The sequence below is a fragment of the Sebastes fasciatus genome, chromosome 5 (genome assembly GCF_043250625.1).
Source record: "Sebastes fasciatus isolate fSebFas1 chromosome 5, fSebFas1.pri, whole genome shotgun sequence".
NCBI lineage: Eukaryota > Metazoa > Chordata > Actinopteri > Perciformes > Sebastidae > Sebastes > Sebastes fasciatus.
The window spans coordinates 2,487,632-2,503,712 of record NC_133799.1 but is presented as its reverse complement, the minus strand read 5'-3'; the positions used below and the strand labels follow the sequence as shown (position 1 = coordinate 2,503,712).

The 16,081-nt window shown below is 40.6% G+C and overlaps 1 protein-coding gene across 3 annotated transcripts in view; it reads left to right on the top strand.

The window, feature by feature from the left end:
* The first annotated feature begins 10,139 nt into the window (after window positions 1–10,139).
* Window positions 10,140–16,081, top strand: part of prdm5 (PR domain containing 5) — a 43,328-nt gene continuing 37,386 nt past the window's right edge. Inside the window, exons 1-3 of one of the 3 annotated variants that reach the window (XM_074634525.1) lie at window positions 10,140–10,442; window positions 12,634–12,717; window positions 15,708–15,830. In XM_074634525.1, the coding sequence (XP_074490626.1) occupies window positions 12,686–12,717; window positions 15,708–15,830 (155 nt within the window). In that variant the 5' untranslated portion in view covers window positions 10,140–10,442; window positions 12,634–12,685. The remainder of the gene's footprint in view (window positions 10,443–12,633; window positions 12,718–15,707; window positions 15,831–16,081) is intronic. The other 2 variants (XM_074634526.1, XM_074634524.1) reach the window with 2 other exon arrangements.

Genomic DNA, 16,081 nt, shown 5'->3' with positions numbered 1-16,081 from the left:
TATATATACTTTCAATAGATATCAAGTTCAAGTTCAACACCAAAATTTGTCCCCGATAGGCACAGCATCATCAACAACAACAACAACAACAACAACAACAACACAACACAGGGCTGGACACGTAAGATAAAAACACACACACATGACCACGTACTAAAACACATGAATACAGGAGTAAAAAAAGATGAATACTTGAAATACGAAAAGTTACAATATTAGTGAAAACAACAGGCGTGGTTGGAGATGTGCTGATGTTAGATTCTAAATGCAGTCGATGGGATATTGTAACTGTGTGTAACTGACATTACTGCCACGCTATGCTAGCATGTCACAGATAATCATTTAAATAAACACGGTATGTTTACTTCTCGTTGAGTATTTTAAGAATGTTAATTTAGGAGTAATAAAGTCAGTAAACTAATTCAGCAGCCCAGTCGCCAGGAGAAAATGTTGGCATTGTACGTTTCTGCAAACCACGGATACGCTGAATGTGGATGGATGGGTTGTTTGGGCAGAGCCAGTGACGTAGTATATGGAGCAGCCATGACTATTGAAAGTTCCGTAGTATAATAACTACGGAAGTGGGAGGTGATGGACAGGTCAAACAAACACAGGACTTTGCTGGTCGTGTCCCGTGTGAAACCAAAGGTAAACGTTGAGTTTACGGTTGTCATGTTTCGTTGTTCACTTCGTTGTTTGTGTTGTTCTTTACGTTGTTCTTTACGTTGTTCGTTACGTTATTACGTTATTATTTGAACACAAACCATGATCTGTTCCCTAACCTTAACCAAGTAGTTTTGTTGCCTAAAACTAATCATTTCACAACGTTAACCACGTATCATTATGAGTTTCTGCAAGCGTAATACGAGGCTGTAAAGCAATATCTATCTCAAGTTTGCAGCTAACATTAGCAGCCATAAGCTACTGATCATATCAGACCAAGTGAAGCTAGAAGTAATAACCAAGTGTATTAAAGTGAGCGATGGTGCATTTTTGGCTTAGCAATTCACACCTAAAACACCTAAAAGTATATACTAATCAAAATTGCACTTGATTTTTGGATGTTTTTTTAAATGACACCATTCCAAAATACAAAAAAGCAGGTGATACTAAACAGGCCACCATCTCTAAAGCAATCTTTCTGTTCACCTATTTAAATGCATATACTTAAAAAAATGTGTAGAATTGGGTGACTTGCGATACTACTTAACCATTAGACACAGTTAACCACAAATAAGCGGAGAGAAAAGCCAGACACACATCAGTGCACATATCCACACGTTCCAATTAAGAGCAGTCTCAGGTGAATGGAAATGCTCTCTCTGTTGTGGCCAAGAAAAGCAGCTGCTGCTCTTGAATTGCCATGTTTCCATCCCGCCCCTGATTCTGGGTAGCTGCACTCCCGATTCATCGCCACAACTCGCTGTCAATCACGCGGCCGCTGGTCAGAGGAAATGCAGCGAGGCTCCACCTGGCTTCCATTAACCTGCCGTTGCCCTGGAATAATGTGGAGGAGCTTCCAGAGAGCTGTGGGAGCGTCATGGATATCCCTGTAAACCGCCACTAATAAAGTTGGCCAGCTCTCTGCTCAAATGTTCTGCTGCTGCATGTGTGAATAAGATCTGCTGTGTGAAGTCCCTGGCGTCTTTAAAGAGTCTCCCGGTCAACTCAAGAGGTCTCGGATGGAAAAAAACATGCACTTGTATTTGCTTCAGGAGATCTCCTCGTGCAAACACACATATACAGAGAAACCTCTATCCCAGAGCTAACCATCTGCAGGGCTGTCCGTGTTTATCTACTGCGTGGTAATGAGCGCAGGGCTTTGATCTAGGAGTTTTGTATATATGTGTGCACATGGAGCAGGGCAAGGAGTGGAGACAGACATGTAGTGCCCGGTCAGGGTAAGTGGTGGAGTAATCACAGCGGCGCACGGAAGAGCCGGCTCTGATTCCTGGTTTGGTTAGTTTGACTTACGAGCAGACTGGATTCAGACTGATGTGAGCCGTCGAGCTGAAGAAACAAACTCAAACAATGTGAGGCTGTAAATGATGTGGTGGACGAACTTATAGCGTCAGGAAATCTAAATAAGAGCTGATAGATTTTGCATCAGGGCTGCTTCCTGTCCGAGTCGACTAATCAGTAGTTTTGGTTTTAGTTGACTAACATTTCTATAGTCGAATAGTTGTTTTTTATGTTTTTTTCATGCTGATTGATTTATTTCTAAGAAACTTGTGAGCACATCTCTGGTAAACACCAGATTTAAAGTGGTGTGTTTGTGTGATTCTTTGTGGAGAAACTCAGTTTTACAGATCTGTTGACTAAATCAACTAACCGATTTGTTGACAAAATCGTAAGAGTGTTCGTCGACTATGAATTTCTTCGGTCAAGGACAGCCCTAGTTTGCATAATAGAAGTATTATGAAAAGGCATATAAGGTCTAATCTCAGAGGGTCAGAGATCTTATTAAGTACTTCAAAGAAATAGTTCAACATTTTAGGATTATTCACTTTCTTGCCGATAATGAGATGAGGAAATTGATACCACTCTCTTGAACACGAGTTTTATCAATCGACTCAGGTACTTTGTAAGAAAGCAAATAGAGCGCTCCAGGGATGATGTAGGCCAACCAGGAAGTTAGCATCGCCCAGGTTCCCTCCACAAAAAAACAATGGGATTGTTCCATTGGCTTTTGGATCATTGCAGAAAATGCTCCGTGGCAAACACACGTTTAGTTACGCGTTTTGTTCAGCAAGATAATCTCCACTCCAATGAACATCACTTTATGATTGCAACAGAGTTGATCGGCACAGCTGTGAATGCAACAGAAATAGAAAGCCAACGTTAGGCTATAAACAAACTACACCACCGTCGCATGACTTCACGTCACCATCCCTAAACTAAAGGAAGACGAGTCGGCGTGATGACGTTTCGAAGTCTCATTTAGCCACTTGTTAGCAACCACCTTTTTTAAGACACGTAAAAGCTTCAAAATTCACTATAGTGGGATATTTATTGATGTATTTTATAGAACAAAACGTTAAAATCTCTTCAACTTGTGTTAACCACAGACCTTATTTCAGGCATCTAACTAAAATCTTATTCCTGGGACTCATTCCTGTAGCGCTCTATAAGCCTACTTCCCAAAATCTCAAATGATTCCTTTATAAAGTGGTTCTCCTCTCTGTTGATGAAATGATGAAACAGCATCAGTTTTACAAGTCATCCAGAAATAACTCTGGGAAAATAAACTTATATTCAATATCCAAATCTTTTCATTTGAGGATTTGGTCTGTGGTTGAGCAGCAGCATTTCTGTCAATGAAGTATACAGGACCATGATGCTGCCAGCTGATCAGCGTAGTGGTTCATAAATTTTGAGAAATATGTTGACTCACTTTCCTGCCAACAGTGAGATAAGAACACTGGTTTACCATTTACTGCATGTCTGTGAGCGAGGAGTAAATTAGCTCAGCTTAGCATAAAGACTAGAAACAGGTGGAAACAGCTAGCCTGGCTCAGTCCAAAGATAAAACAAACAAACAGACTGACAGCCAGCGTGTCCGTCTCCTTAGTGTGTGAATGTCTGCTATCTGAGGTCCAGCATGCTGCTGCATTTAAAGGGAGAGGATGATTAGACAATATGCACAACAGCTGTTCCAATCAGCTGACCTGGACCCGCTCTCAGGATCCTCAACCACACCTCCATCTCTCTCTCTTTCTCTTTCTCTCTCTCTCTCTCTCTGTCTCTCTCTCTCTCTCTCTCTCTCTCTCTCTCTCTCTCTCTCTCTCTCCTGCAGCTGAATGACAATCATACCCATCTCCACAGTAAGTAATCATGAGCCAGACAACAGAGCTTCCATGTTGTTGTTTCATAATTATACACAACCCAATCTGTTCCAAACAACGCCATTGGTTGATGCTCTTATTTGTGGTGCCATCATACCAACCCGTTCCAAACAACACCATTGGTTGATGCTTTTATTTGTTGTGTGAAAGCTCAGAAAAATCTGCCTTGTTAAGACAAAAAAATTACGTTGCTTTTTGCATATTTGCATTCTGCAAATAAGGGTTTTTCCCAAAATGTCGAGTTATTCCTTTAGTTAACAACCCTCACACAGACAGTTTCACTGAAGAAGTTTCCCCACGTTTTGGAGAAAATAATTTCACATATGTGCTTTATAGATTTGCAACAGTTGTAATTTGTAACAGAAGAAGAACTCCCATCAACGAAGGGCTTTAGGAGTTGGCATTTGTGTGCCTTGTTTTGTGTTTGCGTGCCTGAATGAACTTGCTGCTCAACTTTAGAGCTGAGTGACACTTTTGGACAGCGATGGTGAAAAGGAGGAGAGGCTCGAGCAAGAATCCAAATAGAGAGAGAGAGAGACAGCAAACAGACGGACACGCTGGGAGGGCTTTGAGGGTAACTCCTACACGGCGGAGAAAAGCAGTGAAACATTAAAAAAAAAAAGCTCCAGGGGCTGCTGCCATCTACGGGTGTTGGTACAGCACCAGAGACTTAAAATGAAATGATTCGGCCTTACACTGGTGCCACTGTTGTAGAAATCTCCAAAGTAAACAGTGTGAAATGAAATTATGACGCTTTGAAATCTCACAGAGAGAGAGAGAGAGCGATGGAGCACCGGCAGCGAGGTAAAGAGGAGTATAGGCCGTGATGAAAACGATTCCACTTCAGCGGCTCCCGGGGATAGATCAGTGTCGAGGCTCCGGTCCAAACCAGCTCTGATTTAGCAGAGAAAGCCAAGGAGAAATCGGAGGCTTCCTTCCAAACCCATCCTGACCAAGAAGAGCCCATTCCCAGGAAGGGTGGAGAGGGACCAGTGGCCCTCGGGGCATCGCCCCATCTCAGCTGATCTCCATTAGGATAACTCATGTAGAGAAGAAAATAATGACATGACTTTCATTTAATCCTGCTGTATATTTAACTCTATAAGCTCAGTTCTACTATCATACACAGACATGAAGGATCCTGTACACATGGCATGATCCCTGGATGAGGATCCTGTTATGGTGCACTTGAATGTGATTATGTGGGTGTACGTATCAGCCTCGTGTGTTTGTGTATTTGTGTACTGCCGTTGTCCCCGAGCTGCAGCATAGGGGTGGTCCCACCGCTCTCTTGTGCTCATGAAATCACTTCTAAGTGCCTGTAATTTCTCATGCTTCATCAGTACTGTAATTTTCAGAAAGGCTCCCTCTGAAGACCCCTCCCTTTTTAGTGTCGACCCGGGGTTGTCAAATGAAAACATCATTTATCCAGTGACCTCGGGAGCTTCAGGAAATGGTTTGCTGGCTGTTCAGCGACAGCCTTGAAATAGGGAGCTGTGGTGAGGAGACCACGGGGGGGTGGAGGCGGGGGGGGTTTGTGAAACATGAAACAAAAGGTGGTCTGGCCCCTCAATCTACAGTATCAGGTTTGAGAGATTTCAGAAAAATGCACACATCCATTTGGAAAAATCTTGTATGGAGCCATTTGTATGTTTGCCAAACTGAGGTTTTTCCTCCAGTGAAAATATTTACTTAAAACAAAAAAAAGAAACTCTGAAAGTATTTATTTCAATGCAATCCTTTCCCCTCACCATGTCCTAAATGTGGTTTCTGTAGTTTTTGGCCCGCAGAGACTCGACTGGCAGTCCAGCCAGCTCCGTGGCTGGGTGGGTACGTTCAGGTTCAAAGTCTCCGTCCTGCAGGGATTTATGATCCAAATTTCTTTTGTTTCAAATATTTTTTAAAGTCCTCAATGCATCATTGTCCGCTAGCGCCGGTTTGTTCATGTGTAGGCTTTGTCATCACTTCATAGGGCCGTTCAGCGAAAGCTTCTTTCACTCATACACGTCCGCATTAGTCAGAAATTGGTGAAAGACATCTGGGAACAAAGCCTTCTTGATATGTGCTCCCAGCGCACCGAATAGTCAGATTTCACAATAAAAGAGCTGGTGATGATTTTAGTGATTTTAATCCAAGTGTGCTCCAGTGCCAACGGAGATGCTGTCCATGTGTGTTTGTGTGTTTTATGGAGGGAACAGACCAGAAGTTTTTCAGCCATGCGTGGCTTTATGAATGGTAATCTGTCAGTCTGTCCGCCTTTAATCCAGACTGAAATATCTCAACAGCTATAGGATGGATTGTCATGAAATGTTGAACAGACATTCATGTTTTCCCGAAGGATGAATCTGTCTGACGTTGGTGATCCTCCAACTTTCCGTCTAACGCCACCATGAGCTTGACGTTTGTGGGTTTTTGAGTGAAATGTCCCAACAACTATTGGATGGACGACCATGAAATGTGGTGCAGACATCCGTGTCCCCCTCTGGATATGAATTATAATAACTTTGATCCTTTTAAATTTTCGATCAATATTTCAAATCTAGCTCCGTCATTGGGTCAAAATTTAAATGTTGCCGATACTAATCCTGAGAATTAAAGGTAAAATTAAAAGTAGGTCTATTATTTTGTTATTTTCATTCTTTAAAAGTCACCAGAATGCAGAAAACAAAGTCTCTGAATCTAACATTTTTTCTAGGGGAGGACCCCGAGACTCCCTGCTTTGGTTTTGAAATCCTCCCTATTTTTGAGTTCTCAAGGTTGGCAAGTATGATGCTGACTGAGATGTCCTGCTAAACCCCCACACGCCTCGAAAGATTGTGAGTTATCTGTGCAGACCAGACTCTCCACGATCTTAAAACGTCCAGATCAGGATTATCATCCAGCTCGCTATCATCTTGTAATGGGGTCCCGGCATTAGCAGAAGAGTCTCTCTCTCTCTCGCTCTCTGTAAGTGTCTTTTGTGCAGGTGTTGGAGATCAGAGCTGCTGGGGATAACCCTGAGATCTTAGTGAAAGCTGAGTGAAAGTTAATGGGATGGAGGGTCCTCAGAGGGCACGGAGGGAAAAAAGGGGTCATGACATTTAATCGTCGTGCCCCGACAGGCCGAGGCTCTGACAGCGAGGTCAGGGGGGGAAATGGACCAGGGAGGACATGGGTGGGGCAGACACACACACAAAGGCTCTCTCAGTCCCCCTGTAACCCCTCTCCTATGGCTTAACTCTCTGGAATACACCTGGAACACGACCCCGGGCCACGATGACACCATCTCAGTGATCCGGAGGGTGGAAGAATCCCTCTTGAAGGACACGTTTACTCTAATTTTATATAAAGACACTGGAGCACAGCAGCTCATTGACTCTGAGGTAAACATCGTGATTCAGGATTTGCCGTAACCGTCAACCAACGCTGGTCATCTGGACCAATCACGAGGTAGTTTGGCGTAGAGCCACAACACAACAGGAAGCCGTCGGCGTAAACACGAGCTCTAAACACAGTAAACAAAAAGCGCCATAACGCTGCTGATTAAAGACGTCTTCTGAAGAGGTGTTCACAAACAGAAACAGTCAGTGAGAGATGATGCTAATCTGTCGGCGCAGAAAGTCAACAAATCAAGGTGAGGAGAGATAAAAAAGAACATAATGTGATGGAGATAATGTGAGGGAGGCCTGATAGTTTCAACATTTTCACACAAGCTTTATCCATAAGTTGTGTTTTTCAGAACAGTTGAAACCACATCCACTGCTGAGCATTTAGAGAAAGCGGTTTGTCAGCTAAGAAAAAAGAAAAAGAGTCATCTGGCTTTACTTTGTGGACTTTTATTTTGAAATTTCAAGTTTTCCCTCTTTAAACAATCTAGTTTGAGCTCCGTCTCCTCAGCCTTAAACAGTAACAGTAAATAAACCTCAGGTACACATTTAATCTGGCACTCTTTCTACTTCTTGGGGGGAATAGTAGTTGTTATGGATAAAGAGATATGACTAATGTGGCAATAATCATTTTACTGTACATGTATTGTGTATATTTTGTCATACTTACTTGACTTCAGAGTTACTAAACAAAGGTTTAGTAAGAGGGCTTACATTATATAACGTTGTATAACCAGCAATATGAAAGTAGTAATTATATAATCAATACCAGTCACCATTTGTCTGGAATAATTTACATAGTAGAGTGAAACTGACAACAACGTTCTCGTCCCAACTCGTCACATACCGCCGCTTGATCACGCCCCTTGGCGCAACTTTATTTTTGGCATCCAAACCACTATAGTTAGGTTTAGGAAAGAACTACATGGTTGAGGTTAAAACTACGACGTTTGTACAATGAAAATGAAACTGAACGTTGTGAACGAACAGCTGATTGTAACGTAATGCACAGGACACAAAGAGCGGTCTCTTGTTGTTCGGTATTTGACGTCCTGGGGATGAGAACGGGCTGAAACTTGACACACTTATGTCGAATTCAAATCTTTGGGTTGATATCAGTTTTACAAAAATATATTATATAATAACTAATATAACTAACTAATATATAGGCATATTAGCTTGTATTTTTATCATAGTATTTTATTTCAGAAAGCATTTATTTATTACTTGCATATATATATATATATATGTATATATATATATACATATATATATATATATGTAATTCTGCTATTTTATTATTATAATTTTATGTCATTATCATTATTATTATTTTTTTTATTTTATTGTATTTATTATAATTCTTTTCTGTACTCAGGTCTCACTTCAGATGGTTTCTGTAGACCTCCTCCCCCAGCAGCAGCAGCCTCTGATTGTTGGTAAATTGAGGTTTGTGTGCTGCTGAGCCGACTCTTTTAATCTGAAAGGGTCAGTCAGACCGCTGGTCGACTGCTTGTTGGTACAGTGCGGTTTCTGAATTATAGAACAGATCAATTCAAGCCAAAACCCGCCAGCTGTCATAATATCTGAGGGTTTAGAGGTTAATGATGAAGGAGCAACATGATGGAGTGTATGTTTTCTGAGCTCTGTGAAATGAATGGATTATCAGTGCAGTGTAATGAGGGGATGCAGCTTCTGCAGCTTCTGCAGCATTTTACTGTGTAATAACCCGCCTGTATTAATGGATCAAAATTACAATCAAACTGTTACATCCACTTTTTCTGCAACATAAGCACTGACATAAAATGATTGTATTGTTTTAAATGTATTTCTTTGTTGTTATTGGATTGTTGTCCATTGATTGGTTCGTTTTTCCTGCTCATTTTGTTTGCTTCTTATTGTCATTATTTTTGTTGTATTTTTCTAAATTATGTTAACTTATATTTCCTTTCTTTTTCTGTCTTTTTATTATTGTTTATCTTCCTCCTTATGTTGAGGGGAGGTCCGTTGTATAAATGCCCGTGGCTTCTTGACCTCTGGACACATTTCTTAATTTTCATTATCAGGATTTTATGCAGTCTTATGTATGTGCAAATAATAACCAAATAATAACCTTGCACATGGTGAATTTGCACATCTTTATAATCTCAATGTACCTACATTGCATTTATTGAAAAATAAAATATAAACTGCACATATTTTCACACTTGTCTAATGTATATATGTTATCCTTGTTTATATTTGTTTTAGTTGTAGTATTTTGGCATATTTATATTTTTATTTTATTAGTTTATTAGGCATATTTATAGTGTAATATAGTGTAATATATTATTTATATTGTGTATAGATATCCTATATATGTTTCTTCTAGTGTTGATGTGTATATTTTCTGTGTATTTATTGTATTTATTTCTATTGTATATACTGTTCCTGTTTAATGCATGGATAATCTGCTGCTAATAACAACAACAAAATAATACAATATATATCTATATTTCAACCTATTATAAACCAATTAGTGACTGATGCTGACATTGAGAGTGAATGTGGTAGAGAGGCTCAATTTTCACCCATAAAAACATATCCTATAACTCAGCAGTCTGACGGCTTTTATATCATTTATAATACTTTTTAAAGTATTTTAAAGTAGTAATTATAAAGTATTACTATGCATTACTAAAGTACTACAGTCTGTACAGTGTAGCTTTCCTCTTTTGCAGACTCAGGCTGAATGAGAGTCAGTCTGCAGTGTTTGTGTATTACTATGTATTACTATGTATATTACTACAGCACTACAGTATACAGTGCTCCAGTACTACAGTACTAGAGTCAGTCTGCAGTGTTTGTGTATTACTATGTATTACTATGTATATTACTACAGCACTACAGTATACAGTGCTCCAGACAGTCTGCAGAGCTTCACGACAGCGAAGGTAGCTTCTGGTTACAAACTTTGGACCAATCAGGAGGCGTCTTTTCTTCGGCTCAGCAGAGCAGCAGAAGTTGAACCTGGACCTCTTCAACCGAGAACCGACAACTATCTGCTCTAATAACCAGACTGACAATGCTCCTTCACTTCCGCTGACACATCCGATAGCCAACCAGTTGTCATTGAAGGATCCGTTTCCGAGTAATGACAATGTTGGGTATGTATGTGCCAGACAGATTCTCCCTCAAGTCGTCTAAGGTCCAGGATGGAATCGGTCTGTTCACGGCGAGGCGGGTGAAAAAGGTTTGTAGAGTTTCCGACTGGACACTTTGTAACCGACTTTAACACGCAGGCAGCGGCGTAATGTAACTGTTTACACCCAGATGTGAGAGCTGTGGAGGAGTTTAATGTCCTCCTTGTTCTCTAAAGTCTCTAATGTCTCAGTGAGTCAGTGAGTGAGTCGACTCTCCGGCTGCTGCTCTGACGTGATGTGCCACGTAGCTGCTGCACTCATCCAGTTGTTTCTCTCCTTCACTGTGCAACTATGTAACTATCTAACTATGTAACTATGCAACAATGTAACTATGCAACAATGTAACTATGTGTTCATGCACAAGAAGGAGAAGAAGAAAGCAACAAAGTAGCGTTACATACATTCTACATGTTACATTCCTCTTAAAGCTGATTTTACAGTAATGTCAGATATAGAGAGAGGAGGAGTGGAGTGTGTCAGAGGATGAATGGGTTCATGTAGCAGTGGAGATGCGTTCACGTTCAGCAGGCTATTGTTATTTAAATATGCAGGTTGAGGATGAACCTGAATGCAACACTCTCTAACAGCATATTTTAGACCACGCCCCCCTGATGTCTGGCTCCTCTGGGAGGTCAGAAAGGTAGAAATGTGCAGAACTGAAGGATGCACTCAGGGGTCACATTCAGTACTCTGATCTGCTGCTTATCCTATTACTTATAGAATCAGATCAGTCTCAATATTAATGAATGCACACAGAAGGATTCACAAATGTATTTTGTGATTTATCTATTAATGACTCTCTACAAAAGTATTTTTCCATGCACACAAAATAGTTATTGTTTTATATAAATGTATATATAAATCACAAAATACAGTAGCAGTCAAATCTTATCTATATCCATGATAATAAATAACGTATTTGTTAATTATATTTTTTATTGATAATCTGAATCTGCAAAGTAACTAATCCGGTCAAATAAATGCCATGGAGTAAAAGTATAACGCAGCAGAAAATGGAAATACTCAACTAGGGCTGCAGCTAAGTGTGTTATATTCAATGTTGATTAATCTGTAGATTATTTTTCTTGATTAATCGAATAGTTGTTTGGTCGATAAAAAGCCCAGGATGACGTCCCCAAATGTCTTGTTTTGTCCACAACTCAAAGACATTCAGTTTACTGTCATAGAGGAGGAAAGAAACCAGAAAATATTCACATTTAAGAAGCTGAAATCAGAGAATCTAGACCTCAAATCAATTATCAAAACAGCTGCTGATTAATTTAAAGGGACTGTATGTACGTTTTTACACCTATAAACTTGTTTTATTGTGTGAACAGGTTGGAACCTAACCCTAAAAAATGAGACCTTACGCAACTTTTCTGGGTTTCCTCCATCAGCCTGTCGACTGCTTTTAATGTGAACAATGCGAGACTTTTTTTTCCAGGACAATCCAACGGATGTGACATCATGCTACAAGCTCGCGAGTGCCTTTGCTCTCTTCAGCTCCGCTTACAGTGCTAACAGTGTGCAACCATAGCTAACGTTCAGTTAGAAATGGAGTCCGCTAACGCCAACAAACGACCACAACTCAGACTCCAACACAAACTCCACGGAAGCACAAAAAAAAATAAAGTTATATCTAGTTTAGCAAAACAGGAATGTGACCGACATCAGGAGAAAACTAGGATCAACATCCTTTGATTGGTCAGCTAACATTACTGCCAAGCATGTGAAATATATAGTTGCGATGCTCGCCCGCGTCTACGTAGAGCGAGCACAAGCGCGAGCAACAGGACACTGACTGTCGTTGACTTGTCAGCCACAGGTGTCACTGTTAACAAGCAATTTCTGATTCTTACAACTAAGCGATTAATTGTTGCAGCTCTACTTATATTTACCCATAATTATACATCATAATGTACTTGTTAATTATATTTTGTATTAATAATCTGAATCTTCACAGTAACTAGTGACTAATGTTGTCAAATAAAATGTAGTGGAAGAAATACAAGTACCTCAAAATTGTACTTATGTACAGTACTTGTGTAATGTACTTAGTAACTTCACACCACTGGTCACATTAAACCGTAGGCGTGCCCACTGACTGTCCAACATTTACCCACAGTGCAACAGTGCTGGTTTGGACCGTCCACTGGACTGTGTGATGTTTTAGTATAATTCATTTTGGATGATTTACAACGTCTTCATGTTTGACAAATGATCCCTCTGTTTGCTTTAAAGGGAGAAAAGTTTGGCCCTTTTGCCGGCGAGAAGAAGCTGCCCAGTGAGCTGGATGAGAGCTCCGACAGCCGGCTCATGTGGGAGGTGAATGCACATGTTCTTCTTTACACCGCTCATACATACATCTTTACACCGCCTTTACATACATCTTAACACCGCTCATACATACATCTTTACAGAGCTCATACATACATCTTAACACCGCTCATACATACATCTCCTCCCGCCTTGACTATTGCAACTCACTCCTCTACGGCATCAGCAACACCTCCATAAATAAATTACAACTGGTCCAGAATGCAGCTGCCCGACTCCTCACTCACACCAAATCATGGCATCATATCACCCCAGTCCTGAAAGACCTTCACTGGCTCCCCGTCTCCCACCGGATCTCCTACAAAATCCTGACCCTTACCTACAAAGCCCTCCACCAACTTGCACCCCCCTATCTCTCTGAACTCCTCTCCCCCTACCAACCTCAACGGTCCCTCAGATCCACCTCAGCTGGTTTACTCTCCACCCCCACGTCCAAACTCCACAGCTTTGGGGACAGAGCATTCTCCAGGGCAGCTCCCAAGCTCTGGAACTCACTCCCCAATCTCATCAGAGACTCTGATTCCCTCACCACATTCCAGTCCCGCCTCAAAACACATCTCTTCTCATCTGCTTACCCGTAGCCCCCTCCTTCCCCTCCCCATCAGTCCGTGTGTCTGGATGTGATTGTGCCTGTGTATGTCGCTTCTTGTCGTTCGTCTCCTGTCTGTCTGTCTCACACCGTTTTCCCCCGACTATGTTAAAGCGTCTTTGAGAATATTATAAAGCGCTATATAAATCTAATATTATTATTATTATTATTATCTTTACACCGCTCATACATACATCTTTACAGAGCTCATACATACATCTTAACACCGCTCATACATACATCTTTACACCGCTCATACATACATCTTTACAGAGCTCATACATACATCTTAACACCGCTCATACATACATCTTTACACCGCTCATACATACATCTTTACAGAGCTCATACATACATCTTAACACCGCTCATACATACATCTTTACACCGCTCATACATACATCTTTACAGAGCTCATACATACATCTTAACACCGCTCATACATACATCTTTACAGAGTTCATACATACATCTTAACACCGCTCATACATACATCTTTACAGAGCTCATACATACATCTTAACACCGCTCATACATACATCTTTACAGAGCTCATACATACATCTTAACACCGCTCATACATACATCTTTACACCGCTCATACATACATCTTTACACCGCTCATACATACATCTTTACACCGCTCATACATACATCTTTACACCGCTCATACATACATCTTAACACCGCTCATACATACATCTTAACACCGCTCATACATACATCTTAACACCGCTCATACATACATCTTTACACCGCTCATACATACATCTTTACACCGCTCATACATACATCTTTACAGAGCTCATACATACATCTTAACACCGCTCATACATACATCTTAACACCGCTCATACATACATCTTAACACCGCTCATACATACATCTTAACACCGCTCATACATACATCTTTACACCGCTCATACATACATCTTTACACCGCTCATACATACATCTTTACAGAGCTCATACATACATCTTTACACCGCTCATACATACATCTTTACAGAGCTCATACATACATCTTAACACCGCTCATACATACATCTTAACACCGCTCATACATACATCTTAACACCGCTCATACATACATCTTAACACCGCTCATACATACATCTTTACACCGCTCATACATACATCTTTACACCGCTCATACATACATCTTTACAGAGCTCATACATACATCTTTACAGAGCTCATACATACATCTTAACACCGCTCATACATACATCTTTACACCGCTCATACATACATCTTAACACCGCTCATACATACATCTTTACACCGCTCATACATACATCTTTACACCGCTCATACATACATCTTTACACCGCTCATACATACATCTTTACACCGCTCATACATACATCTTTACACCGCTCATACATACATCTTTACAGAGCTCATACATACATCTTAACACCGCTCATACATACATCTTTACACCGCTCATACATACATCTTTACACCGCTCATACATACATCTTAACACCGCTCATACATACATCTTTACACCGCTCATACATACATCTTTACAGAGCTCATACATACATCTTTACAGAGCTCATACATACATCTTTACAGAGCTCATACATACATCTTAACACCGCTCATACATACATCTTAACACCGCTATTACATACATCTTTACACCGCTCATACATACATCTTAACACCGGTCATACATACATCTTAACACCGGTCATACATACATCTTAACACCGGTCATACATACATCTTAACACCGCTATTACATACATCTTTACACCGCTCATACATACATCTTAACACCGCTATTACATACATCTTTACCCTGCTCATACATACATCATTACAGAGCTCATAGATACATATTTACGCCGCTCTACACGTCCTAAGGTTTCACAATGCAAAGGTTAAAGTGGTTAAAAGCTCAACTTTGAGCCAAATGTGTGTTTGCTGTTCCGCAGAAGTCACTCACAGGAGACTTTATGTTGTAACACTAGCTGCCTCACACCTGTAAATGCTGTATTAAATATGAAATTAACAGAGTAAATAATCTCCTTGCAGCTCGTATTGCAATGAAGCACAAACACGTCCTCTATTTATCAGAGGACAGCTGTGGAGGAAACACACAGCTGTTTGCAGTTCTGTCCAAATATGTTCGCAGTGTTTCTGTGATAACATTTAATTATGCTGCAGATCAATTAACATACTGTCTGATTTAAAGTGACTCTGAAGCCATTGATTTTAAATGCTGTGATGTAGTTATCTGTAGCTGCCAGCCTGTGCACGTGATTCGGTTTTCACACTTTGATGCACAGAAGACAAACCAACAAGAGAAGAAGAAGAATCCGTCGTTCACTTCTGACAGCTCATACAGTTATTGTGTTTTATTTTTTTGCTCCAGGTCCGTGGTAGTAAAGGAGACGTGCTGTATATTCTGGATGCTAGTAACCCTCGCCACGCCAACTGGCTGCGGTTCGTCCATCAGGCGCCTTCGCAAGAGCAGAAGAACTTGGCGGCTATACAGGTAGATTTCCTCTCATTGGACCATGAATCCCTCAGACTTACCTCAAAAGACACACTGGAAAGACACTTTTTACAGGCGATACACAGTCAGGACCGCTTTTTTAACATGTGGCTGTAAAGAGACCTCTAAGAGAGATATTTTGTTACTTATACAAGTAAAAAACATTTGAATGTAGTTATTTTTTGGATTTTTAAAGGTGCATTGTGTTTACCTTGCACGGCAGTTACAGATTCTCCGATGTCATGAGATCA